This window comes from Pseudopipra pipra, chromosome 4, assembly GCF_036250125.1.
Source record: "Pseudopipra pipra isolate bDixPip1 chromosome 4, bDixPip1.hap1, whole genome shotgun sequence".
NCBI lineage: Eukaryota > Metazoa > Chordata > Aves > Passeriformes > Pipridae > Pseudopipra > Pseudopipra pipra.
In genome coordinates this window covers 66,304,554-66,325,624 of record NC_087552.1, presented here as the reverse complement: position 1 = coordinate 66,325,624, position 21,071 = coordinate 66,304,554, and the positions used below count along the sequence as shown (strand labels likewise).

The following is a 21,071-nucleotide window of genomic DNA, read 5'->3' as shown; positions in this document are numbered from 1 at the left end:
TTTTTTAGAAGCATCTAGGAATGAATCTGCTTTCACATCTTTAGTTATCAATTCTGGTGTTTGTGGGTTGTTGTGCACAGTCACATACCACATTCCCTTCCCTCCTTCAAGAGTTCTGACCTCACCTAAGTGCATAAAGTGGATGTGGATCATCCTGGGGATGATTTGTTTTTTTATAAGAAAAGACCTCTTTTATGGGGTCTTTTAATTTCTCTTCTGTGCTTGATGGACTTGCCACTGAAATGAGGTGAAGAGATACCTGGCCACTTGATTTCCTCTTGTCTCCCCAGAGGGAAGTGTTTTGTGGGGAACTGTGCTCCTCTTCTTGCAGACTCCTCTGCCTTTTTCCAAGCTACCTTGACCCCTTTAACTTTCGTTCCTGTTTACTTTACCCTTGTCTCTTCTAGTTTGTTGTCACTCCCTATGTACACATTCATAGAAAAAGTTATTTTTTATGTTCTCCTTCATTTATTTTGCCATGCAGAAGCTTGCACAGATCTAAGGCACATGCACATGTACAATACTAGTGATTCATCCATAAACTAGTTTTCCTATCAAGTATGTTGTTACACAGAATATACGGTATTGCTTGAAAAGGTCAAGTCTACCAGCTGCATACTGTCTCTCTCAAGTATTGAAATTCACCCAACCTTTTGAAAGGATTAGCTAGTAAATGGATTAATTATCTGTACACGTCACGTAATTAGATCAAGACTTCCAGATTAAGGATTCTACTAGGACAGACCTAGTCAATGTTATTCATATTTACTTCAGTGCAGAATGCTACACACCCTCAACTGTACTCTATGTATGGAGTGTTCTGCTTTTGTGTAATTTAAAAGCTTTTAGAGAAAGCAACCTCCTCTTCACATTTGCTGTTTGAATTTGGCTTCTTGCTGCTGTCTGTACCTTTCCAACTTAAACATGAAGTATACTTGAAGCACTGTGGTATTTTCAGGCAAGGAAAACACACAAAGGGCAGATGCACAGAGAAGGACGTAATATGGTAAAAACGTCGCACTGACGGTGTTGGACACCAATGCCCACAAGACAAGTATAATCTATAGATGTTAAAGCAGTCAACATCTGAGTAGTCTGTCTTTGTAAAAAAGAGTAATGACTGAAGCCAGTTGCTTCGTATACAAGCAGCTCAACCATATGGTTAAAAAGAGTGCTGAAATATTTATGTTAGCATAAAATTAATAGGAAGTGGTAGAGACTGATTTGAAGAAGATGGAAAATGATCAGTTTTCTTACTTGCCATAGTGATTCTTTAAACAAATGTAAAATACCAGTATCCAAATGGAGTTTGTAAACTGCCTGAGCAAGGGATACTTGCTCAAGGGCAATATTCTCGTCTTCTTTTTGGGATTTTAGTTTTAAAAAATATACCTTATTTTCTTAGAAGCATGGTGTTCTTATCACACAGATATATGATTACTGTATGTATTTTATTATGTCATCTATAAAATATGTGATGAAAATCAAGTGCAGTGGAACTCATAAACAAGACTGAACCTTGCAAAGTGTCACTATCTGGTCTAATCTCTCATTGCAGACCGTGCTTTGAGGATCAGGTTATACTAGAGAACTACTGAGATCCCCTCCAAACTGAATTATTCTGTGATGTTTTGGAAATGGGTATCAAATTACTATTCTCATGGTAAAAAATAACTCAGTGTACATCCAAAATAGAATGGAAAAGGAAAAGAACATTAGATGTTTTACACTTTATTACTGGTGGTACTTTCGGAGTCCATTAATTCTTCAGAATTGTACCAGAATAGTCCTATTGATAGCTCCATTAGCAGATTGGAGATTTTGGTTTATTAAAAGCTGCATGATGAGGTCTCATTAAAAAAACCTGAAGACATATGGCACTGAGTGGGAATGTGAAGGTAGTGTAGGTAGTGTCGGTATAAGTATCTGTAAATGTTTTTAGGCAGTGTAACATTTTAAATAAAGGACTCAAATGAGTGATGTGATATCTTTGTATGGCTTGTTTTCCTCAGCTACTAGGTGGAAGATAACTGCTATACGTGGCTACTAGCATGGTCTCTTTTTTTTTAATTTCTTTTTTTTTTTTTTTAGCTTGAAAGGATATTTAGAAAACAGACCGGAGAATTTTACATTCAATCTTGACGGAAGTCTAGATATTGACATAGTAATGAGTCACTGACTGCATGGTTTGTAATCTATGCTGAATTTGCATGCATGTTATTTGAGAAATGTTTATCTAGGATGTGTTGAATTCCTTCTTTTCCCTAGCAAGATTCATGTTGAGTGCCAAACCTGAACACAGCAAAGGCCCAAAGATATCAGTGGGCAGACCAGTGCTCTCTAAATCTGACTATGTGACAGTCTAGTCCTGCAATCTGGAAGGACCCCAGGTGTAATGTCGATAGTCTTGATGCTGTCTTTTAATTTTGGAAGTTTTTTCAGACTGCTTTGGGACTGACTGGATGTGTACAGTGCTGCTTGCTGAGGTTCTATCTGATGCTCTTTCTTTTTGTTGAAGCTTGATATACCTTTGGCCACTGCAAGACAGCTCTGTGGCTGCCTTCTGCAGGATCTGTACCAAGTGGATCCTCCTCAAACTCTTAGGACATCTTTTCATTCCTCCAGACATCTTACAAGGTGTGGAGATGTTAGGAAGAAGGTGAGGGTCCAGGCCTGGTTTACAAATGTGCCTATAGTTATGCAGGAAGAAAGAGAGGAGAGATTTTTAGCCTAACTTAGCTAATTTTGTTTAATGAAGTAATTAACGTTGCATTTTAAAGATGCATATAATCAATTAGGTAGCTGCTGACTTGACTGGATACAATACATTTTTTCCTGACAGGTGCTTATTGAACAACCCTGGAGCTTTGAATTACTGTGACACTTTATTCGTATGTTACCAAAGTACTTAGAATCTCCCACGATGAGCAGCTGATGTGGCTTTAATGAATACCCACCAACGTAATATAAAAATAAAATCTCCATCAGAGGCATTTTTAGTCCAGCTAAATTTGATCTAATCCTTCCCCTTTGCCCTAAAAGATCATTTAAGAAGATTTCAATGACTGCCTCATACAAAAGAATTTTTCCTCGTAGCAAGGGATCCATTTTTATTTGGAAAACGATAAAAAATTTTATTAATTGGAGGACCTGAGTGAATCTAAGGACCTAAATTTTACGGGAGAAAATCAGGTGACAGGATACATTTGTTAGGAACTTGGGAAACGAAGGTACTAATTGCTCTTAGAGTTGTTGGAGCTACTGTCGGACATTGTGTGGGCAGAGGCTGAGTGAACTTCCTTGGACAGCTGTCCCAGTACTGGTCATGCTGCTTCTGTCCTCCCAAGTTCATAATATGGTTAATTGCCATTCATTTATTTAGAGGTTGTGTATTGTGCATGCACAAGGTATAGAATGATGCCAACAAATCCAGATTTGCTGTTGAAAAAACCTTTCTTTTTATAAGTTTTAAGCCATAATTCTACACTCATATGACAGGAGGTCATAGGTTATACACTCCAGTAAGGACTGGTCCCTAAAAAGTGGCTACCAGTGACTTCAGTCCATAGTCTGATCTCGTAGCAAGAGTTCCTGATTAGAGCTTGGAAGTCTGTAACCAAAAATACTGGTATAAGAATCTGCTGCTTCTGGGGAATAGTAGTATCTGTGTTTTCCGTAGAAGTCTGGCTTATTAGCAGAGAAGATTAAAGGCAAAACAAAGACTTAGATAAGACAGATAGACAATTATTTTTAATATATACCCAAGACTTAGAGTCTATATATTTGGCAGGTTTTGGAGCTATTTCTCTGGATATTTCCTAGTACTTGCTGAGGAAGGGTCTTCTACTCAATCTTCCACAAAACTGGGCAATGAGAGATTGCGGTACATAAGTATGAACCAAATTTTATACGCACCTTTTATATGTAGGCAATCCTTAGGGGGAAGTTTAACCAAAAAATTATCAGTCCTGTTGGACATACAGTATGTCTTTGGGTTTCATGTTGTTGGGTGAAAGCTTTTGTGTTCTGTGGCTATGTAGCTCACAGGGAGTTGAGCTTGTGGAAATAATTGAACATGTGAAGTGCAAACTTACTGACTTCAACTTCCCTCCTACCCCCTCATCTTATAGAGGGATACCAGTTACTAAAAAACTAATTGTTGTATATGTACCCTAGTAATGTTCTGAAAATCTGTACTTGTCAATCATTCTCTGAGGAAAGTGAAAGGGCCTTTCCTACTGACAGTTCTTTGCTGTGGGAAGGGTTAGTGTCTATTGCATCTTGGTTTGACTAGTTTGCTGATCTGTTATGCCAACTTCATACTTAAAGTGCTCTTAGAACATCTGTGTTGAACCTTTTTTGGACATAAGGGCATTTAATAGATACAGCAGAGTAACCAGAGGACATTAAAAAATAGTCTCAAGCAGCTGTTTGTAATACTGTATGCTACTAAACAGATCCTTGCATAGACCTGTCTGGGTTGCACCATAGGTGCTGATGGCCAAATATTGTGTTTTCCTTTGGCAGAGATCCATATGGAAGCACTGGGGGTTTTGTGTGAATAATCAGTTACACAGGTTTGAACTAGTCAATGCTCAATACAAGTTGTCTTGCAGTGTAAATAGGAATAGAGACCTAACAAAATAATCCCCATCAAACAGTCCTATTTTCTATTCTTATGTTTGGAAGGTGTCAAGCACTGTTTGAGCTGGGAGACACAGAGGTCACAGACTCTGTTTGTCATGGGTGTCCAATGTATATTGTTACAGATGGACTCTGTGTGTCTTGCTTTTTCTGCTAATCTTATCCAGATTGCAGACTTTCCTCTACATGGGAAAGAAAGTTAGAAGTTCCAGCATTGCCACTTCTGTTCCTGTGACGCACTCGGATCTACCCAGGGCAGGTCAGAAAGTGAACACGGTGAGGGACGAGAGATGTGGCAGCTTCTTTCTCAGAGTAGTTAAAAGTGTAGGGAGCTCCCATGGAGCTTCAGCTCATCTGGCAGTGCTCCTTCCCCTGATTGTGAGTTTACTTTGACTGCTGTGTTGACAACATCAAACTCAAGTCTTTTAAAATTAAAAGACCTGGGATGACGATGAATCTTTTCTTTCATCCTTACAACTGGTTTTTGTCTTACTAACTCAACCACAGCAATGTTTAGCATTTTTCATCCTTTTTTTTGACTCTTATTAAATGATTCAATGTTTTTGTGGTGTGCTAGCACTACTCAGTTGATCAGATGTACAAGAACAGTAGTTGTGAGTAAACTAATCTATTTTATCTGTCATTAATTACTTTCCCTATGTATTAATAAGAACTACTGAAACTTCTGATGTTGAACAAGTTAGCAGACCATATCCTTTGCAACTGCTGAACACGGCACACTTGTCAGTGCTATTTGAAAGAATCCATAAGGTTTCTCTTGGGATAATGGTTATGATAACTTCCAGCATCTGGTTTTATTGTTGTGCCTGGCTGGAAACCAATGATTTGAAGGAAATTGGCCTGTTTTACTGATGAAACTTCTTCTGCATTCTGTGTAACTTTTGATCTTTCTTTTTTTTGTTGGAATACAGTGAGCCTACTTCAGTGAAATAATTTCAGCTAGAATGGCAAACTCACTAAAATGTATGGGGAAAATCCCTGATAGGACATTTTAGGAGTGGTTTATATTATTCTGACTTGTCTTTTGTTAAGTATGAAGACAGAGAGCCAAAAGGTTGCTTATTTTATCTCTGACTTCTGATCTTAATGACCTTCTGAACATCAAACTTAAAAGTGAAGTCTTTATAAATAGATGATCTGGATTGGAAGGTGTCAGATTAATCGCTATGACTCTGACCTTATGATGTAGATTTGTAAATTTGTAGAATGAAAAGTTTGGTCTTTCTCAATGTTAAAATTCCCAGTGAGTTCAGTGAATTCAGGACACATTTTACAGGTCAGTTTAGCTTTCAAGTCCTCTAGACCTGGTGGATGCTAATTATTTCTGTAGCTATTGCCTTTGGTGCTGTGTTCTTCAGTGTTCTGTCCCTGGTGGTAACTATTACAGACATTGGGTATAATCTCTGAAAATCTTTGACACTTATAATTTTAATTTAGTGTGTAGCACATCTCCAGGATGTGCTGAAGGCAGATTGCCCCATACATTTTTCCAATCAGCATTTCAAACATAAGAATATCTGACATAAGAATGTCTTTTTTTTTCCTTTTCTTTTTAATATATTTTCCGTGTTTCCTCCTTTATTTGTTTGTTTATTTATTTTCTGTTTCCTTTTTAAAGATCCAAGTACAAATCCAGCCTATTCAGAAGAAAGATTGGCTCATGAAGCTTTGCAATTAGAAAAGCGCTTGAGCTTGCTGTCCCATACAAGTCGCCAAGGCAGTGGAGGTAAGAAATATCTTTAATAAAAATAAATATCTTCCTTCCTTCTTAGGCTTTAAAAGTGAGCATAATTATAATATGTGTAACTTACAAGAAAAATAGAGAAATGGTCAAGACATTTGATTACCTGTAAAAGCGCCCTTCTTGCAAGTATCAGTGAGGAAAAAAAATTCTTGCAATATATGCATAAATGAATCACAGAAGATCTTTTTGTATATAGATGTGTGAACATTTTTATAACAGTAGTATTCCCATTTTTATTTGTACAGTTAGGTATGTTTGTATTTTGGTACAGTAACCTGACTAACTACGGAAGTAAAATATGTTTGAAAAGGGGAGAACTTGGTGCATAAACCTTAAAAAAATCTAGCTTCGAATGCATTATGTCCCACAATGTGGTAGGGTTATGGCAAGGTAACATACTATTGCATTTTATTTTTCCTGTGGGGATACAAATTATTGCAGGAATTCTGGCTTTTCTGACAGCAGTTCCGCTTACAAAAAGCAGATGGAATCCCAGGGTCCTTCCTGTTTGTACATACTTGCTGTGCTTCAGTCTCTTGATTGTGTTTTAAATGTAGATTGATGTGTTTTCTTCTTTTGTAGGAGATGACAGGAGTCTTTCAAGCTCGTCTTCAGACACCAGCCACTCGGACATCAGTGGGAGCAGGTTGACAGTTTGGCCTGAGCAGTCTTCAGCCAGCACCTCCCAGGAGAGTCATGGACTGGCAGCTGCCAAGGGCATTCACCTTGGGGAAGAAAAGACCCTTCCAGAAGGGGCACGTGGCACCACCAAACCACCTCCCAAGCCCCTCCGATCCAGACAGCTGCAGGAAATAGGTCGTCAGAGTTCTTCTGACAGTGGAATAGCTACTGGTAGTCACTCTTCTTACTCTGGAAGCTTCTCTTCCTATGCTGGGAGCTTGGACATTTGCCACGGTGATGAGTTTGGATCATTGCTAAGCTTGCCATTGAACTTTCCGTCAGATCAGAGTTTATGTACTTGTCCTCACAGCGAGTCCCAGAGAGGTGTGGGATCAGAGTATCAGGTTCCCAGCTCTCTCAGACATATTTACGATATACCCAGGAGCGTGTTACAGGCAGCTTCTAAAGATGTGCAACAGAAGAGTGCAGACTCTACGCTACCCAAGGACCAGGCCCTGCCACCTCAAGGTGTTAGTGACCCAAAACTGAGACTACCACACTTGGAAGCACGGAGGGCACCTGAGCACAGCCAGGACAGAGGGAGGCCTTCATCCTTACTTGCAGAAAGCAGCAAGGACTCAAGTGATGAGACATATGTGGATTTTGTTTCAAGGTGGTCAGACACAAAACCACAAGGACAGGTGTCAGACTCCAAAAGTAGTGAGTTGTCACCACCTGGTGGGGCCTCAGCTGACCCCTGTGACACATGTAGCCCCCACCTTGGGATGACAAGAGCTCTTTTTTCAGCTTGTCCAATCTGTGGTGGACTAAAGGTAAATACCTAAGACTGAGCAGATGCTAACAAACCTTAGTTAATATAGCATGATTAATTTAAAATTACTTAAGTTGTAGGTCATAAGTAATATTGTTTCCTTTATAATTTGAACAGGTAATAACTTCTTTGTGTTGTTCATTGTTAAATGGAGATGCTTAGCACATGGTTTCCTCAAAATCTGGGCCTGGTCAAGGAAACACTGAACAGTATAGGGCACCAATTGTTATTTTTAAATTGGCCAATTTTGGCTGTGGGTATATGTGAGTGAAAGAGAGAGAAGTTTTGCAGCCACTGAATTTGTCATATAATAACAAGCAAACATGAAGGACATTGATCTGTCTTGCTCCTGGTATTTACAAAGAAGAAAGAAAGGAGGTCAAATAGTATGTACTGCTCTTAAGGTGACCAGAGTGCATATTTTTTTTATTGAGGTTTTTCTCTTCTTTATTTGAGCATTGCACAAGAAACCAGATTAGCCAAATTTCTCACTGGAGAAATACAAGATGGTCAAGTCAGCATGGTAATCCATAGCAGATCAACTAATCCAGTATTGTGATTGGCCAATGACAGATATTTTAGAGGAGGGACACAAAAGCTCAGTAGCAGTCTATGACCAGGACAGATTATTTGCAGGAAAAATTATTTTTATCACCAGTCACATGAAGACTTAAACCTAAGCTATGGAGATTCATATGGCTTTATAACCACATTTGTCAGTATCTGTGACTTTGATATTGTTAAAAATTCTTTTTGAACCCTGCTACATTCTTGTCTTTTTATGGCAGTAAGCATTATGCATCAATTATACATTGCATGAAGAAAATATATCTGTTTTTAATCCATTCTGGAGAAGACTTTTTTTTGTGAATGTGCTTGCTAAACTAGAATTGTATTAGTGAGCTGTTGAAAGGCTGTGAGGGTTAGTAAGAGTGCTCAAATTAGAGAATGTGTGAAGCAAGGATTTAGGAAAAGAGACTTCTGCTTGAGGAATTAAATGCTGCCATTGAAGTGTGTGCATTTAATTAAGCATGTGAGATTACATAAATCACTGCTGTGAAAAGGGCTTGAATGCATTGTAGGTGATGAAAGAAAAATTAAAAGGTTATAAATTTGAGGGATTTTCTTCTCATGAGATGTTTCGTGCATTTGCATCATTGACTGCCTTGATTTCTAGAAGGGCTCTGGGTTGGGATCAGAAAGCTCAAAGGTGTCTGTTATGGGCAGCGAGGAAAGAATTAGATAAAGCACAATTAGCTCACATGCTCTAAATGTTTGTGGGTGATCCACATTGTTGCTTTAGACATGAATTTATCAAATCTTACCCTGGATATCTGTGGAAGAAGGAAACTGAAAGGGAATATTCCATTGTATATCTTCAAAACCATTAAAAGCTAAATTATGTGACTACTTCTTTCACTGCCTGTTGACCCCAACAAGATAGGTACCCACGTCTTTTATTGCAAACTGCTGTCAGGTTTCAGAGTGTTTCTAGCTGCCCTAATAATATAAGTTGGCAAGAATTTCAGGTATTGTCAATATTTAAACAAATTTAGTGATAAACACTGCTGCAATCCTCTTACTAACTTTTGTTTTAGCATGAGATGTGCACATCTGCTATTTTTTGTTTTAAATACCTATTTATAAGCAGTCAGGAAAGAAGTCTCATTAAATGGATTGGTTCATGGGTTTGTTTTTACTTTTGAAAGAAAAAATAACCTTTTGATACATTCTCCTGAACTGTCAGGAGAAGTTATTTTAGCAGCATGTAATGGACACTGTCTTTGGCCTTTCTCATGATGAATACAGTGAAAGCACAAATCCATATGCTGTAACTAAAAAATAATTCTTATTCCTTGTGCTCTGAATAAGATATGTTTAAGATGCAGTTAGGGCCAGGAGAAGTTGATTTATGGATTAATGAAGATACCAGGTTTTCACATTCATTCAAATTCATGTTCAAAAAGCTTTAGTGTGCCAGTGTTTGGAGTTCCTTTGCAATTTCAAGTTAAGCTGTTAATTAAATTGTGTTAATGGTTTTTAAATGCCTGCTATGTAAAGTGAGTAAGTGACCTGAATAGAGGAAAGTCTACAGCAGTAGTTAAGGATAATTAAGGATACATTTGTTTGTTTTCTGCTCTGTATGTAAACTTTGGCAAATGGAGGTTAGGTTTGGGCATGCTGTGTGTGCACTTTGGAGTTCAGCATGTGAAGAGTTGGAGACAGGTTGCAGGATGAAGACATGCATATGTGGAGAGCATGGTGGTGTTCATGATTGGGATTGACTTGTTAACAACCACCTGCTCCACTAATGACAAGGACGATGAGGAACATAGGGACAACATACCCTGGGAAAGCGCCAAGGCTCAAACAGAAAACAGGGCAAGGAAGCCTTTGTGTTTCACTCTGCATGACGAATAGAACCAGCATGAAAAGAGTCATTAAATATTGCTCCTATGATTTCTATATTGTATTTCATATTAGACATTGGAGGTTAATAAGCAAGCATGCAGGGTGTTTTGCTTTCCATTGTACGTAATTGTAGTGTGCTCAAGATGCTCCTTTACAAACTTCACAAGGTGTGCCTTTGCTATGTAATTTTGCCTAGTAGATTTCAGTGCTGTAGATGATTACAGAGATGAATTCATTGTGTATTGTAAGTATAATTTAAGCTCAGAATGTTGGATTGTTATGGGATTTCTGAGTAAGCTGTAGAGATTTATTATTGGACTTATTACATTTTCAACTACTTAACTAATACTAATTTGATGAATTTCATTGTACGCTTTTTGCTCTGTAACTTCATTTGATGCTATAGTTTAAGACATAATGTCAACATTTTTTATAGGGTGTCTTGTTTTTTTTTACACCACCATTGTTTGTAAATTTTCTTAGAAGTCTGAAAAATAAAATTATTTTCCAACTGGTTTTGTCCTTTTCCATCTGACAAGTATTGGCTTTAGTTTTGCTTTGCTTTTTGTCCCCTGACCTTCATCTCCTTGCAAGTTGAATTAATATGGAGTGTTTATGGCTGTCTCTTCATACTACTTAGCATAATACTCAAATCACTGTTGACAGCTCAAAATGTGCCTATTTGTAGGAATTACATTTATGTATGTCTGGGCCATGCTAAACTCATATTTATGTCAGTGGGAGTTCTTATTTATGTAGAAATATAGTCTTGATTACTGCTTTGGTAGTTAACTTGCCATGATAGAGAGGAAAAGAACTTGTCAGTTTGTGTGTGGCTGTTGTCATCAATCTGTATTGGTATTCAGCCACCTACTTTAGTTGATCTTTTTAAAATACCAAAACCTCCTGGGAGATAATGGTCGCAAATTAAGAGCTGGTCTACTCAAATCCTCTCTGAGGTACTTGTATGGTTCCTGCTACCACAGTAGCTGTATGCCTCAAACTTTGAATCTTCCAGCATATCTGTAGTAAGTGGAAAGGTGGAAATGTTCTGGTCATGATGGACAAAACAGTTTAGGGGTTTTGTCAGGCAGCAGGATCCACAGTGCAGAGGGGCTAAGAACCCTTCCATGCACGGTATCCAGAGAACTGGGCCCTGGGGGGATGTGGATCTTGGTTTAAGCAGGGATTTGCTTTGATTAGGTGATAGGATATTTAACTCTTTTAGTCTGTCTTGTAGAAACTGCTTTATTTTGCATTGCAATTCTAAAGGAAGACATGTATGTTTGTACTGTGATCCTTGAGCAGGCTCTTTACTAGTCACGCAGCACCATGTCCCCCTCTCAGAGTTTGTTAATCACCTGCAGCCTTGGGTGAGTGCAGAGTCTGTGTAGATCTAGAGCAACTGTAAATATCTATGTGTACCTTGTGCATTGTAGACCAGGGAGAGACTAAGCCTAGAGAGAAGCGAGGCTGATGTGTCCTCAGGTAGAGAAGCGGCTTGAAGTTTAAAGAGCATCCTCTGCTGAGGTCTTTTTTGAGGTCTTGCCTGGACTGATTTTACCGGGGTCATGAGCAACCTGTAACTGGGTTGGGAATATAGCCTTGGTATTCCAAATCCCATACAAACCCCTTAACCCTGGAGTCAGCTGGTGTGTCTCCTTTCATTGTAGATGCTGCTTTTGAAAGTGGTGAAAGAGAAGGGCTATAGCGAGATGTGAGAAATAGCCTCAAGACTACATGGCCACATCTGTGTAACTGAGAATATTTTAACTTTTTTTGGCTTTTAGTCATGTCCTTCTCTAATGTAGTATTAAAGCAGATACTAAAGAAATCACAATATATTGTTATCTATCTACAACTTTATTGTAGCTATTTTTTTTCAGTTGGAGTCATTACCTCTTTCCCTATGAGACCAAACACCTTGTGTTTATCATGGAGTGTGTTTATTGCCATGCTTTCTCTGAAAGTGTGGGAATGATTATTTGTAATTGCATACCTTTTACATCTCTTTTTAAGGATTTTTTTTTACAGTATCAATGTGTGATGCTGTAACATTTTATGCTTCCTCCCACCTTTAAAAAAGCTAAAGGCTGTCTAAATTCTCAGCTGAGAAGGATGCGTTTGTCATCTTCTGCGGCATTGTTGCTACTTGTATTTCTGCTCTAATCTGAGAGTGCTGGGCAGTTGGGAGCACACGTACTATTAAAACTATAACAGGAGCAGTTTGCATCTCAGAGGAATCAGGAAGTCAGTTGTCATATCAACCTGAGTGATGGTGTGTTTGTGAGGCTCTTGTGTACTTTGATAACCCTTGATTCTAAGTCTTACTGGGTTTTGGCATGAATTAGAAAACTTGCTCTTGTGCTCTCTTCCTTTAAGATTTAATTCCAGTTATTTTTCTTTGAGTCTTGACTGTGATACGTTAACCTGCAGTGACATCTTCCATCACATGTGTCAGCACTAAATAAGATGTCTGCACTGGACAATGATTTGGCAATCTGGCATTTTACTTACACTATAGTTATTGTAAAAGGCTCTGAAGGCTCTGAAATTTTTTGAAAGTAAAATTTGTTTAGTGTTATTTTTTTTGAATTTTCATGGATTCAAAAGCATCTTAAAACCCATCTATTCTTCATCTTTCATCTTTCTGAAATAGAAGAAATCTGTCACCCTTGCTGCTCTTGACAATGAAATGGAGTAATTTCTGGAGCTGGCTGTGCTGACAAAACCAGAGAGCACTGCAGGTCAGAGACTGGAGCAAAAATATGTTCTCCAGTTGAAACTGACAAAGGAAAGGGGCATAAAACAGGTGGGGATACCATCAGGCTTAGGGCTGGATTTGGTTTGTTTTCCTTTCTGTAGTTTTGGCCAGGACCACAGGTCTCTTATAGAGTCTCTTGTAAAGGTGCTGTCTGGTCTGCTTGTGCACTGTGTTGTCATATTGCTTACCATCAGCTTACAGGGAAGGAAGATTTTTTTCTCCACAGTTTACCGCTGTCATTTTATTGAATATTATAATGCTTCTTGGCCACAGGCTTCACTCTCAAGTAATTAAGGAGAGATCCAGCTTCCTTTTATATTGCTGTTGCTGGTAAGGGCTCATATGTGACTTAACTCTTCCAAAGGTTGAGTTAGAGAAGGTCACTTTTAATGGGCAAGACTCTGGATTTGAGATGTCGCAGTAAAACATGAGACATGCCAACCCTACCAGAACTGTGCAGGTCTGCTTTTGGCCCTATAGGAAGCTGCCTTATCTCTTAGGTAAAAAATTGTACTCAAGGTACTCTTCATCTATAATGAAAGAATCCTCTCAGCATTTGTGCAAGGAATAAAGGTTCTAATCTAAATTCAGAATAATACGAATTAAGCTCTTGGCACTTCTTGGGATCAGGCACTATGGGGAACAGGAAGCCTGTAATGGTCTTTAATGGGAAAAGAAGTGCCTGCCACAGAAGCCCTGGTAAGTGAAAAGATAATAATGTCAAGAGAAGAGAGCATCTTTTGTACATGAGGGGATATAGACAATGTAGCTCAGCAGAATTAATTCTTCTGTACCAAACAGAAGTGTTGGTTTTGCTTTTCTGTCAGAGACCCACGAAGATATTGATAACCACAGTATTGACCTTCTATACCCATCAGAATGATCAAATGGAAAAATTTTCTTCCTCCTCTAAATACAATCAAGCTGGATAATAGCTTTTATTGTTACTAATACTGATGGCTACTTCTTCCTCTGTTGAGAGCAGTAACTTTTCTGAAGAGAGAGAAAGAAATGCTTTGAAGGAGAATGCTTTATCTAACAATAAAAGCTGGAAAAAATTACACACTTTGGAATGCAGAGTTTGAGATTTTTGTTTTTGATCCAGTTGTAGAGGAGGCTCTTCTGATCACTAGGAATGTGGCCAAAATGGGAAAAAGGAATTTTTTTCTCTCTTTCTGTCTTTTTTTTTTCTCTTTCCTTCTAAATATTCTATTTCTCTCTGGAAAAATTCAACAGAATCCTACAAAGTGCTAGCAAACACTTTCTGTCTTTATTTGCTAAAAAGGAGAAAGTAGACTTCACCTGCAGAGGAAGAAAACACAAAAAGACATAAGGAAGGCATAGATTACATGGAGCTGAACTCAGGGGAAGCAAATAACTCCAGTGGCAGCCCTGGATTAAGATTCCCAAGTTTGAGTCCCATGTTGTTCATCTCCTTCTGGAAGATCATAAACAGATTTACTTTCAAAAAACCTAAATTCCTTGACTTACAAACATTTACAATGTTTGTAATGTCTACTAACATTCTATTTTTAAGATTGTGGATTAAAGAAGGCTAAGCAGAAAATATTTTGTTTTGATTAACAGTCACTGATATCAAAGTAATTGCCTGGCTCAGAAGGAATTGGTGAGTGTCAGTAGGATAGCAATCATTTGGATGGGATGTCTGGAGGGCTGACAGCAGCTCACTGTGAGTAGATGAGAGGACTGAAAATAGATGCTCAGTAGGGGTGTGACCTTTCCAACCAGCCTTTTTTGACAGAGCCACTTAAAACTGGAAGCATGCAAATTAGAAGGATGAAATGTGTTCCAAAAAAATTACATAAACTCTGCTTAAACTTGTCCACAACTCATAAGAAGACATAGGAATGGAATTAGTTTTTGTAATTCAAGATTCTCAATATACTTATTACTTCAAAATATTTATGGAAATACTTTCAATATGTCTGATAATATTCCATATGGACTTTTAATCAGATTAAATCTGAAGTTATCAGTTGTGTAGAGGTTGTGATGTAGGAAAATCCTTACTGTTTCTCATATAACTCTACAACTCTATACTAAGTTGTATTACTTTGCTCATAAAGAGCAAATATTTTTTCCCAATATTAGTTAGTAAAGTTTAATAATATGGTAACAACATCTTCATATAGGTAATGAAGTTTTGGCATTTGTTAGCATGGAAATATGTGGCAACAGATCTCCTGAATAGAAAATTGTTTACTGCCTGCTCGACTGAACCTGCTTCATGAACCAGTTTGAGGAATGAATCACTGAAGGATATTTTTTGTTCAGAACTGAATGAATACTCCCCTAGGCAAAGGAGTTAGTAAATATGTGTAAGCCATTCTGATATAAGAAATGCCTACCAGTTTTCAGGATGGGCTGTTTTAAAGTTGCTTCATGATTTTACGTGTTGCTTCACTATGCATAACTCTGAATGCTTCTGCTGAAATTCTAGGGAACTTGTCTGGGGGAGAAAAGAAAGCAAATTCTTTGTAAGTCCATACAGAAGATAAGGCTGCCAAATTTACCTCTCATGCAACCATACAGTCCTGCCCAAAATGTTCCACTGAGCAGAAGACTTGTTGCAGATTTCAACACCTTTTGTCTGACACTCTGAGAAGCAGGGCCACTGAAATCAGTGTAACTGAAGTGTTCACTTTGTAAGAGAATTGGTCTGGATCTGTGATAGCTAACAGAAGCAGACTTCAAACCTTGTCCCCTAGTGAAAGAGTGGAGTTGATTGCTCTGGACCTCAGGAAATACAGAAGGAATCTGTACTGAAATCTGGTGTTCTGCCTGGCTTAGTTTTAGATGCATTTGACAAACCTGCTGGCTGTGCTATAGAGTTGGTTGTCTGTGGCAGACTCCTGGCAGGAATTTGTGAAGGCAAAGTGGTGTTTTGGGCCCTGTCTCACTTTACATAAAGAGTGGTAAGAAGCTTGAGATTTGGACTGATCTAGGAATTTTGAGTTAGGATTTTATTGTTGTGGCTCTGACCAGCTTACCTCAGTCTACCTAACTGCATAATATCTGTATCTGGATCCTGTTTGCTTCCCAAGGCTATTGTCAGGACTGATGGGATGGTGTTTCTACAGAAGTTTGGATGTGGACAATAATTCTATCCAAGTGCTAGAGATTAGATTAAATACAATGTTTTCCAGGCTGCAGTGAGAGAGACAGAAAGTTCTTGTTTGCCTCTCAAGTGAACTGTGTACAGAAAAGGAAATCTTTAATAAGAGTAGCTAAAGGAGAAAATCAACCTGCAAGGATGAAGCAGCTGCTCCACAATTTTTGTTTTTAAAAGATGGCAAACCTATTGCTAATTTCGAGAGAAATTTTTTGTGTGAGAAATTGAGCTTGAATAATGGTGTCTTTCAAGAACTGCAGAGTTACTGGAAAGAAGTTATTAATGCAGGAGCCTTTACACTCAGTGGATTCAGCAAGTCTATGACTTGAGGACACGGCAGTTGAAAATCAGTTCTTTCTAAGAATGGGATTAGCCTGAGGGCTGAGAAGTTTGTTAGTATTTAGAAGTTATCAAGAACACGCTTGAGGATATGACTGAACTTCAAGCCAAGTTGTAACAACAGAGGGAGAAAAAAACCCCATAACTGTATTATGTGTTCTTAATTTATTTTTTTTCTAAAATCCGTTTGAATTTGCATCAAATCCTTATGGATTGCATCAAATCTAAGTTTGCAAATTTTTTTGATGCAGTGCCTTTTTTTTTTTTAACTCAGGTCTGAAATGTAGGAACTTTGGGTCAGAACTAGCGTGGCTCAGTGAGACATCAAAGTTACTGCACCTGACCAACTGAACAAATCTTTTTTGCAGTGTAAATAAAGCTCTTTATCCCACTGTTTACCAGTTGCACACAAACTTTTCTGTTCCATTCCTAAATGACATTGCAGAGGGAAGGACTTCCTTGCATTCTGACCATCCTTGCTAGTGTAACAGCATTTTGTGTCTTGAAAAACTAGCTTGCTTCAACCCATGAATGTAGGATGGAAGTGTGGGGAAAAATGTTGTCTGGAGCTACTGTTGTTTTTCTATCCGCTCTGGTTCAGCTCCAGTGAAGTTTGATACATTGATATGTCTCTAATGACACAAAATTTCTGTCTTAATTGTGTGTGTAGAAGTTAAACTGAGCTTCCTTGGGTGGGATGGAGATGTTAAGATCAAAACAAGTGACTGTGATCCATAGGATAAATGAAAGCCAGGATGGGGTGAGTGAATACCAGAGTCTTACATATGGGCTTCTGGGCTGCAGTAAAGTGCCTTTATTACATGCAAGCTCTGCTTGTTTGTCTTCCTTGGTGTTTTATGTGTTTCCATGTTTCTTTTCCCAAAGCAGGGTAGATGAAATAAAGCAGACCTTGAGACTTTCTCTGAAACAGTTCAATCCTGCAGAAGTCAAAAGGGTAGATAGCAAAGGGGCTTTAAAGCTGACTTTGTGCTCCTAAGTCTTGTCACATGAGGGTATTGGGCTATGCACAGGATAAAGTGCAGCAGCCAGCTGTCAGTCAACTAAAATGACTGTTTCAACAGCTGGGAATCAGTGGGACATGAACTCTGGCTGTGTTCTCTCTCCCCTAGCCACATCCTCTGTAGTAGTCTGGATTCTGTGGAATCTTCTGCTAATTCAATGCTGATTGGAAGCAATTTTGAATGTACAAGAAATTTGAGCCTGGAAAATATTAAGGAAATATAAACCTTTCCCAGATCTGGTTTATTACAAGGGCAGAGAAGTGCTAAGTGGGCTATATCAGGGCTAGTAACTGTATACTTGAATCCCCTGTAGCACGAGGAAAACATTTCCAGATGAAGTTTGTCAATTCATCTCATTCCTCGAGGCACAAAGTCAAGCAGAACACACGTGCTATGGAGATAACTACTATAGAAAGATTTGAAAAAACAACTACAGAAATAATTGTACCTAATAATTTATAGCAGTGCTCTCTGATATAGAAGAAGCCTGTGAGCAGCCCCCATGCATAGCTAAGTATCTGTATCCTTTGAAGCTGTGCAGCTTAATTATAGTTTCATTACTTTTGACAAACCATAATTTCAGTGATGGGCTGGGGATAAAGAAAAACACTTGTCTTAATTTTACTATTTTAAGCTTTCTCTCCCTTATTTGTCCTTCTAGTTCCATCCATTTCTTTCTACTGATGATCACTGATTATCTTGTTAATAATTTTTTTTTCTGGAAGAAGTTGATTAGCCATAGCTCTAAATGTGAGGCTGAAAAAGAAGGAAGATCATATTGCAAGGGTTTCATTTTTATTCTTCATAGGCCCATAATTAAGCCCACTCTAGTTCCCTCTGTGGAACAGGATGCACAGGTTATAACAAGGATTCTTTTCTTTGTGTCTTTATGTGGAATGGGCTGGAAGGAAGGAATCAAGTAACTAGTCTAATGTAAATTGGCGTGACTCCATTGGCTATAAAATAGGCACAAGTATATTTTTAGTGCAAGCAGAAGCTAAGTTCACACTGTTGAACAACACTCTCTGGGAGAAGTAAAAGAAGGAAAAGACTTTTCTTAGGGCAGTCCCCAGGTGAATGTTTCAAAAGGGTAATTACAACTTAACATAAACTTTTTCCATCTCTAAGAACTCATAGAGGCAAATTTAATTTGTCTCTAAGATCTGAGATTTCACTTTGCCAGCTTTTGAAATATTTTTGTTTGAGCCCTTCTCTATCTACTGTCACTTTAGCTGTAGAGCTGTAGTTGAACTCTCTATTTGCAAAGAATCCCTTTTCTTCATGAATAACTGACTTCCATTTTAAATTTTGTTGCAAGTAGAAAACTTGAGTAAAGGGGATACTTCACGCACTTTTGTATAGTTAGTGGAATTAATTTTCTGTGAATTGGGAACTTCTTTTTACAAGAAGAGGTGTGATAAGTTAGAGTACTCTCAATACAGTGGCATAAGAGCTATCTTTTAATTTAAAAGTATACAATGTTGGTTGAGGCTCATCCTTTTTCCTTATGAGAAAAGGAATGTCTCAATGTCAACAAATGAGTGGATTATCAGACCTTTTATCTTGAACGTCTCTGCTGGTGTAAATTTTCTGTAAATCGCTCCTTTCTAAACCAAAAGAGCAAGGCCATCTGAATCCCTTTGTGAGTACTTGCATAGATATATCTCTAAGTTAATTATTGTCCTTTTCATTTATTTTCAGTCTCTCTAAGCTTTCTGCTAAATAGTACTTTTGTGTTGACTTTTGAAAATCTTGAAACGGGCTGATGCTCTGACTCAGAACTCTTGTTTCTATTGGGATGTTCTGTTCTAAGAAAATATAGAACAAAACTTCCCATTGGTCAAGTTTTTGCAGGTATCTCTGCAGCACTGAGATGTTCAGTGATGGCACAGTTAGTCTTTGTGAACTTTCAAATACAAAGCAAAAGGATCATGTGAGGTCTTGCGTCCCATCTGTGTGCACCTTGCCTCTCCTGTTTGTGTTACGTGCTGAGCAAGAAGAATGAGCCGAGAACTGCACATCACTTGTTTGCACAGTAGTCAAATCTGCTGTTTTTCATACCAGTTTCAGCCCATCTGAGCCTAATTTTCAGTATTACAGTCGTTTTGCTGGAGTCTCTGCCTGGAGTGGTTTTCACTTGGTGCTGAAGGAGTGGGAATGAACAGATCTATTGTTCAAAGAAGCTCAGACTAGCAAAGGTGGGGAAACTGTATTCTAAGTATCAAATGTTCTTGCAGTAGTGTAATGCTACCCCCTGTTGGAATTTGGGATATATGAAGCATAAACCAGAATACATAGAATTGAAGCCTCTTTGTGTATGTTACTTTTTTTCAATTGTACTTGATAAGATTTTAAAAGCACCAGTCTCTATAAAAAAAAAAGGTCATAAATAGGAAAGGGTTTTTTTCTTCCAGTTATCAGAACTGAATTAAAGGTCTTACAACTTCTAAAAGAGAAACACATCCTGGTTTTTTGCATGGCTAAAACTACTGTATGTACTATGATTCAGCTGCAAGCTGAATAACAGCACTCGTGTTCACCTGTGAAAGTATGAATGGCTAAAGCAATGCTGTGGGTGCACTGCTGAACCTTCAACAGCCTGGGAAAATGTGTTTGAACTCTTTTGCATAAGCACTGCAGCAGGAGTTTCTGTTTGTGCCTTAGGAGAGATGGTTTAACTGACAGGAGAAGAGCTGAACAAGGCTCTGAGAAGGGGTAAAGGGAAGGTAGCATTACTATAAAAACATCTCTAAAAAGTTGCCAACACTATTTTGAATCAGAAAATCTGCTGGGTGTCTTAATGCTTAAATTAAAATTGTTCCTTTTCATAAAATTGCAGAACATCATCTGCTGCTGTAAATCAGGACAGCTCAACTGAGGAGTTAGGGGGAACAGTGTAGCTGATTCTTATTACCTGGAAGAATTCATTGTCTTTCTTTTGGCCCTAAGAATATAGGACATGCTGAACTTTCAGTTATGTCGGGGGTGTTTGCCTTGGTTCTTAGACCTCATAGTTGGAGAAAAAGCAGTTATCATTTCTGAGCTGAGAGTATTTGATGATTTGGTTTAATGGCAGTTGTGTAAGGAATCTTTCATGTCCTGAATGGTGGAATGATTGCTATAAGATATACCTGGTGAAAAATGAGGTAGTGAAGGCTGATGTTAATACATTTTATTATGTATCTAGCATCAATTCACAGGTGTAGTTGTTCAGGATTCTGTGCTCTGAAATCAGGAGATGCTGTTCCCCTGTTGTCAAATTTGATGAATATATTCTATGACATTTGCATATGGTGTTTCTATTTTTCGTGAAGCATTGTTTTTAGTACCTGTCTTATAATTCCTCCACCAGTTTTGGCTGTGTTTATCAAATACATACCTTGGTGTTGTGTGCCTTCAGACTTTGATGTGTACTTAGAATGCATTATTGCTTTGGGCTAGCTGTATATGCTCTTGACTTGTTTTTTTTTGTCTAGAAAGTATACAAGCTTGGCTTGCAGTAGTGCCTGGAAACAGACACAAACACCACTGATGTGTTT

The 21,071-nt window shown here is 38.2% G+C and overlaps 1 protein-coding gene across 1 annotated transcript in view; it reads left to right on the top strand.

Moving 5' to 3' along the window:
* The window catches only part of DOK7 (docking protein 7), a 58,592-nt gene that overhangs the window by 15,504 nt on the left and 22,017 nt on the right, over window positions 1–21,071 (top strand). The window contains 2 exon segments of the mRNA XM_064653346.1: window positions 6,284–6,391; window positions 6,992–7,863. Of these exon segments, the coding sequence (XP_064509416.1) occupies window positions 6,284–6,391; window positions 6,992–7,863 (980 nt within the window).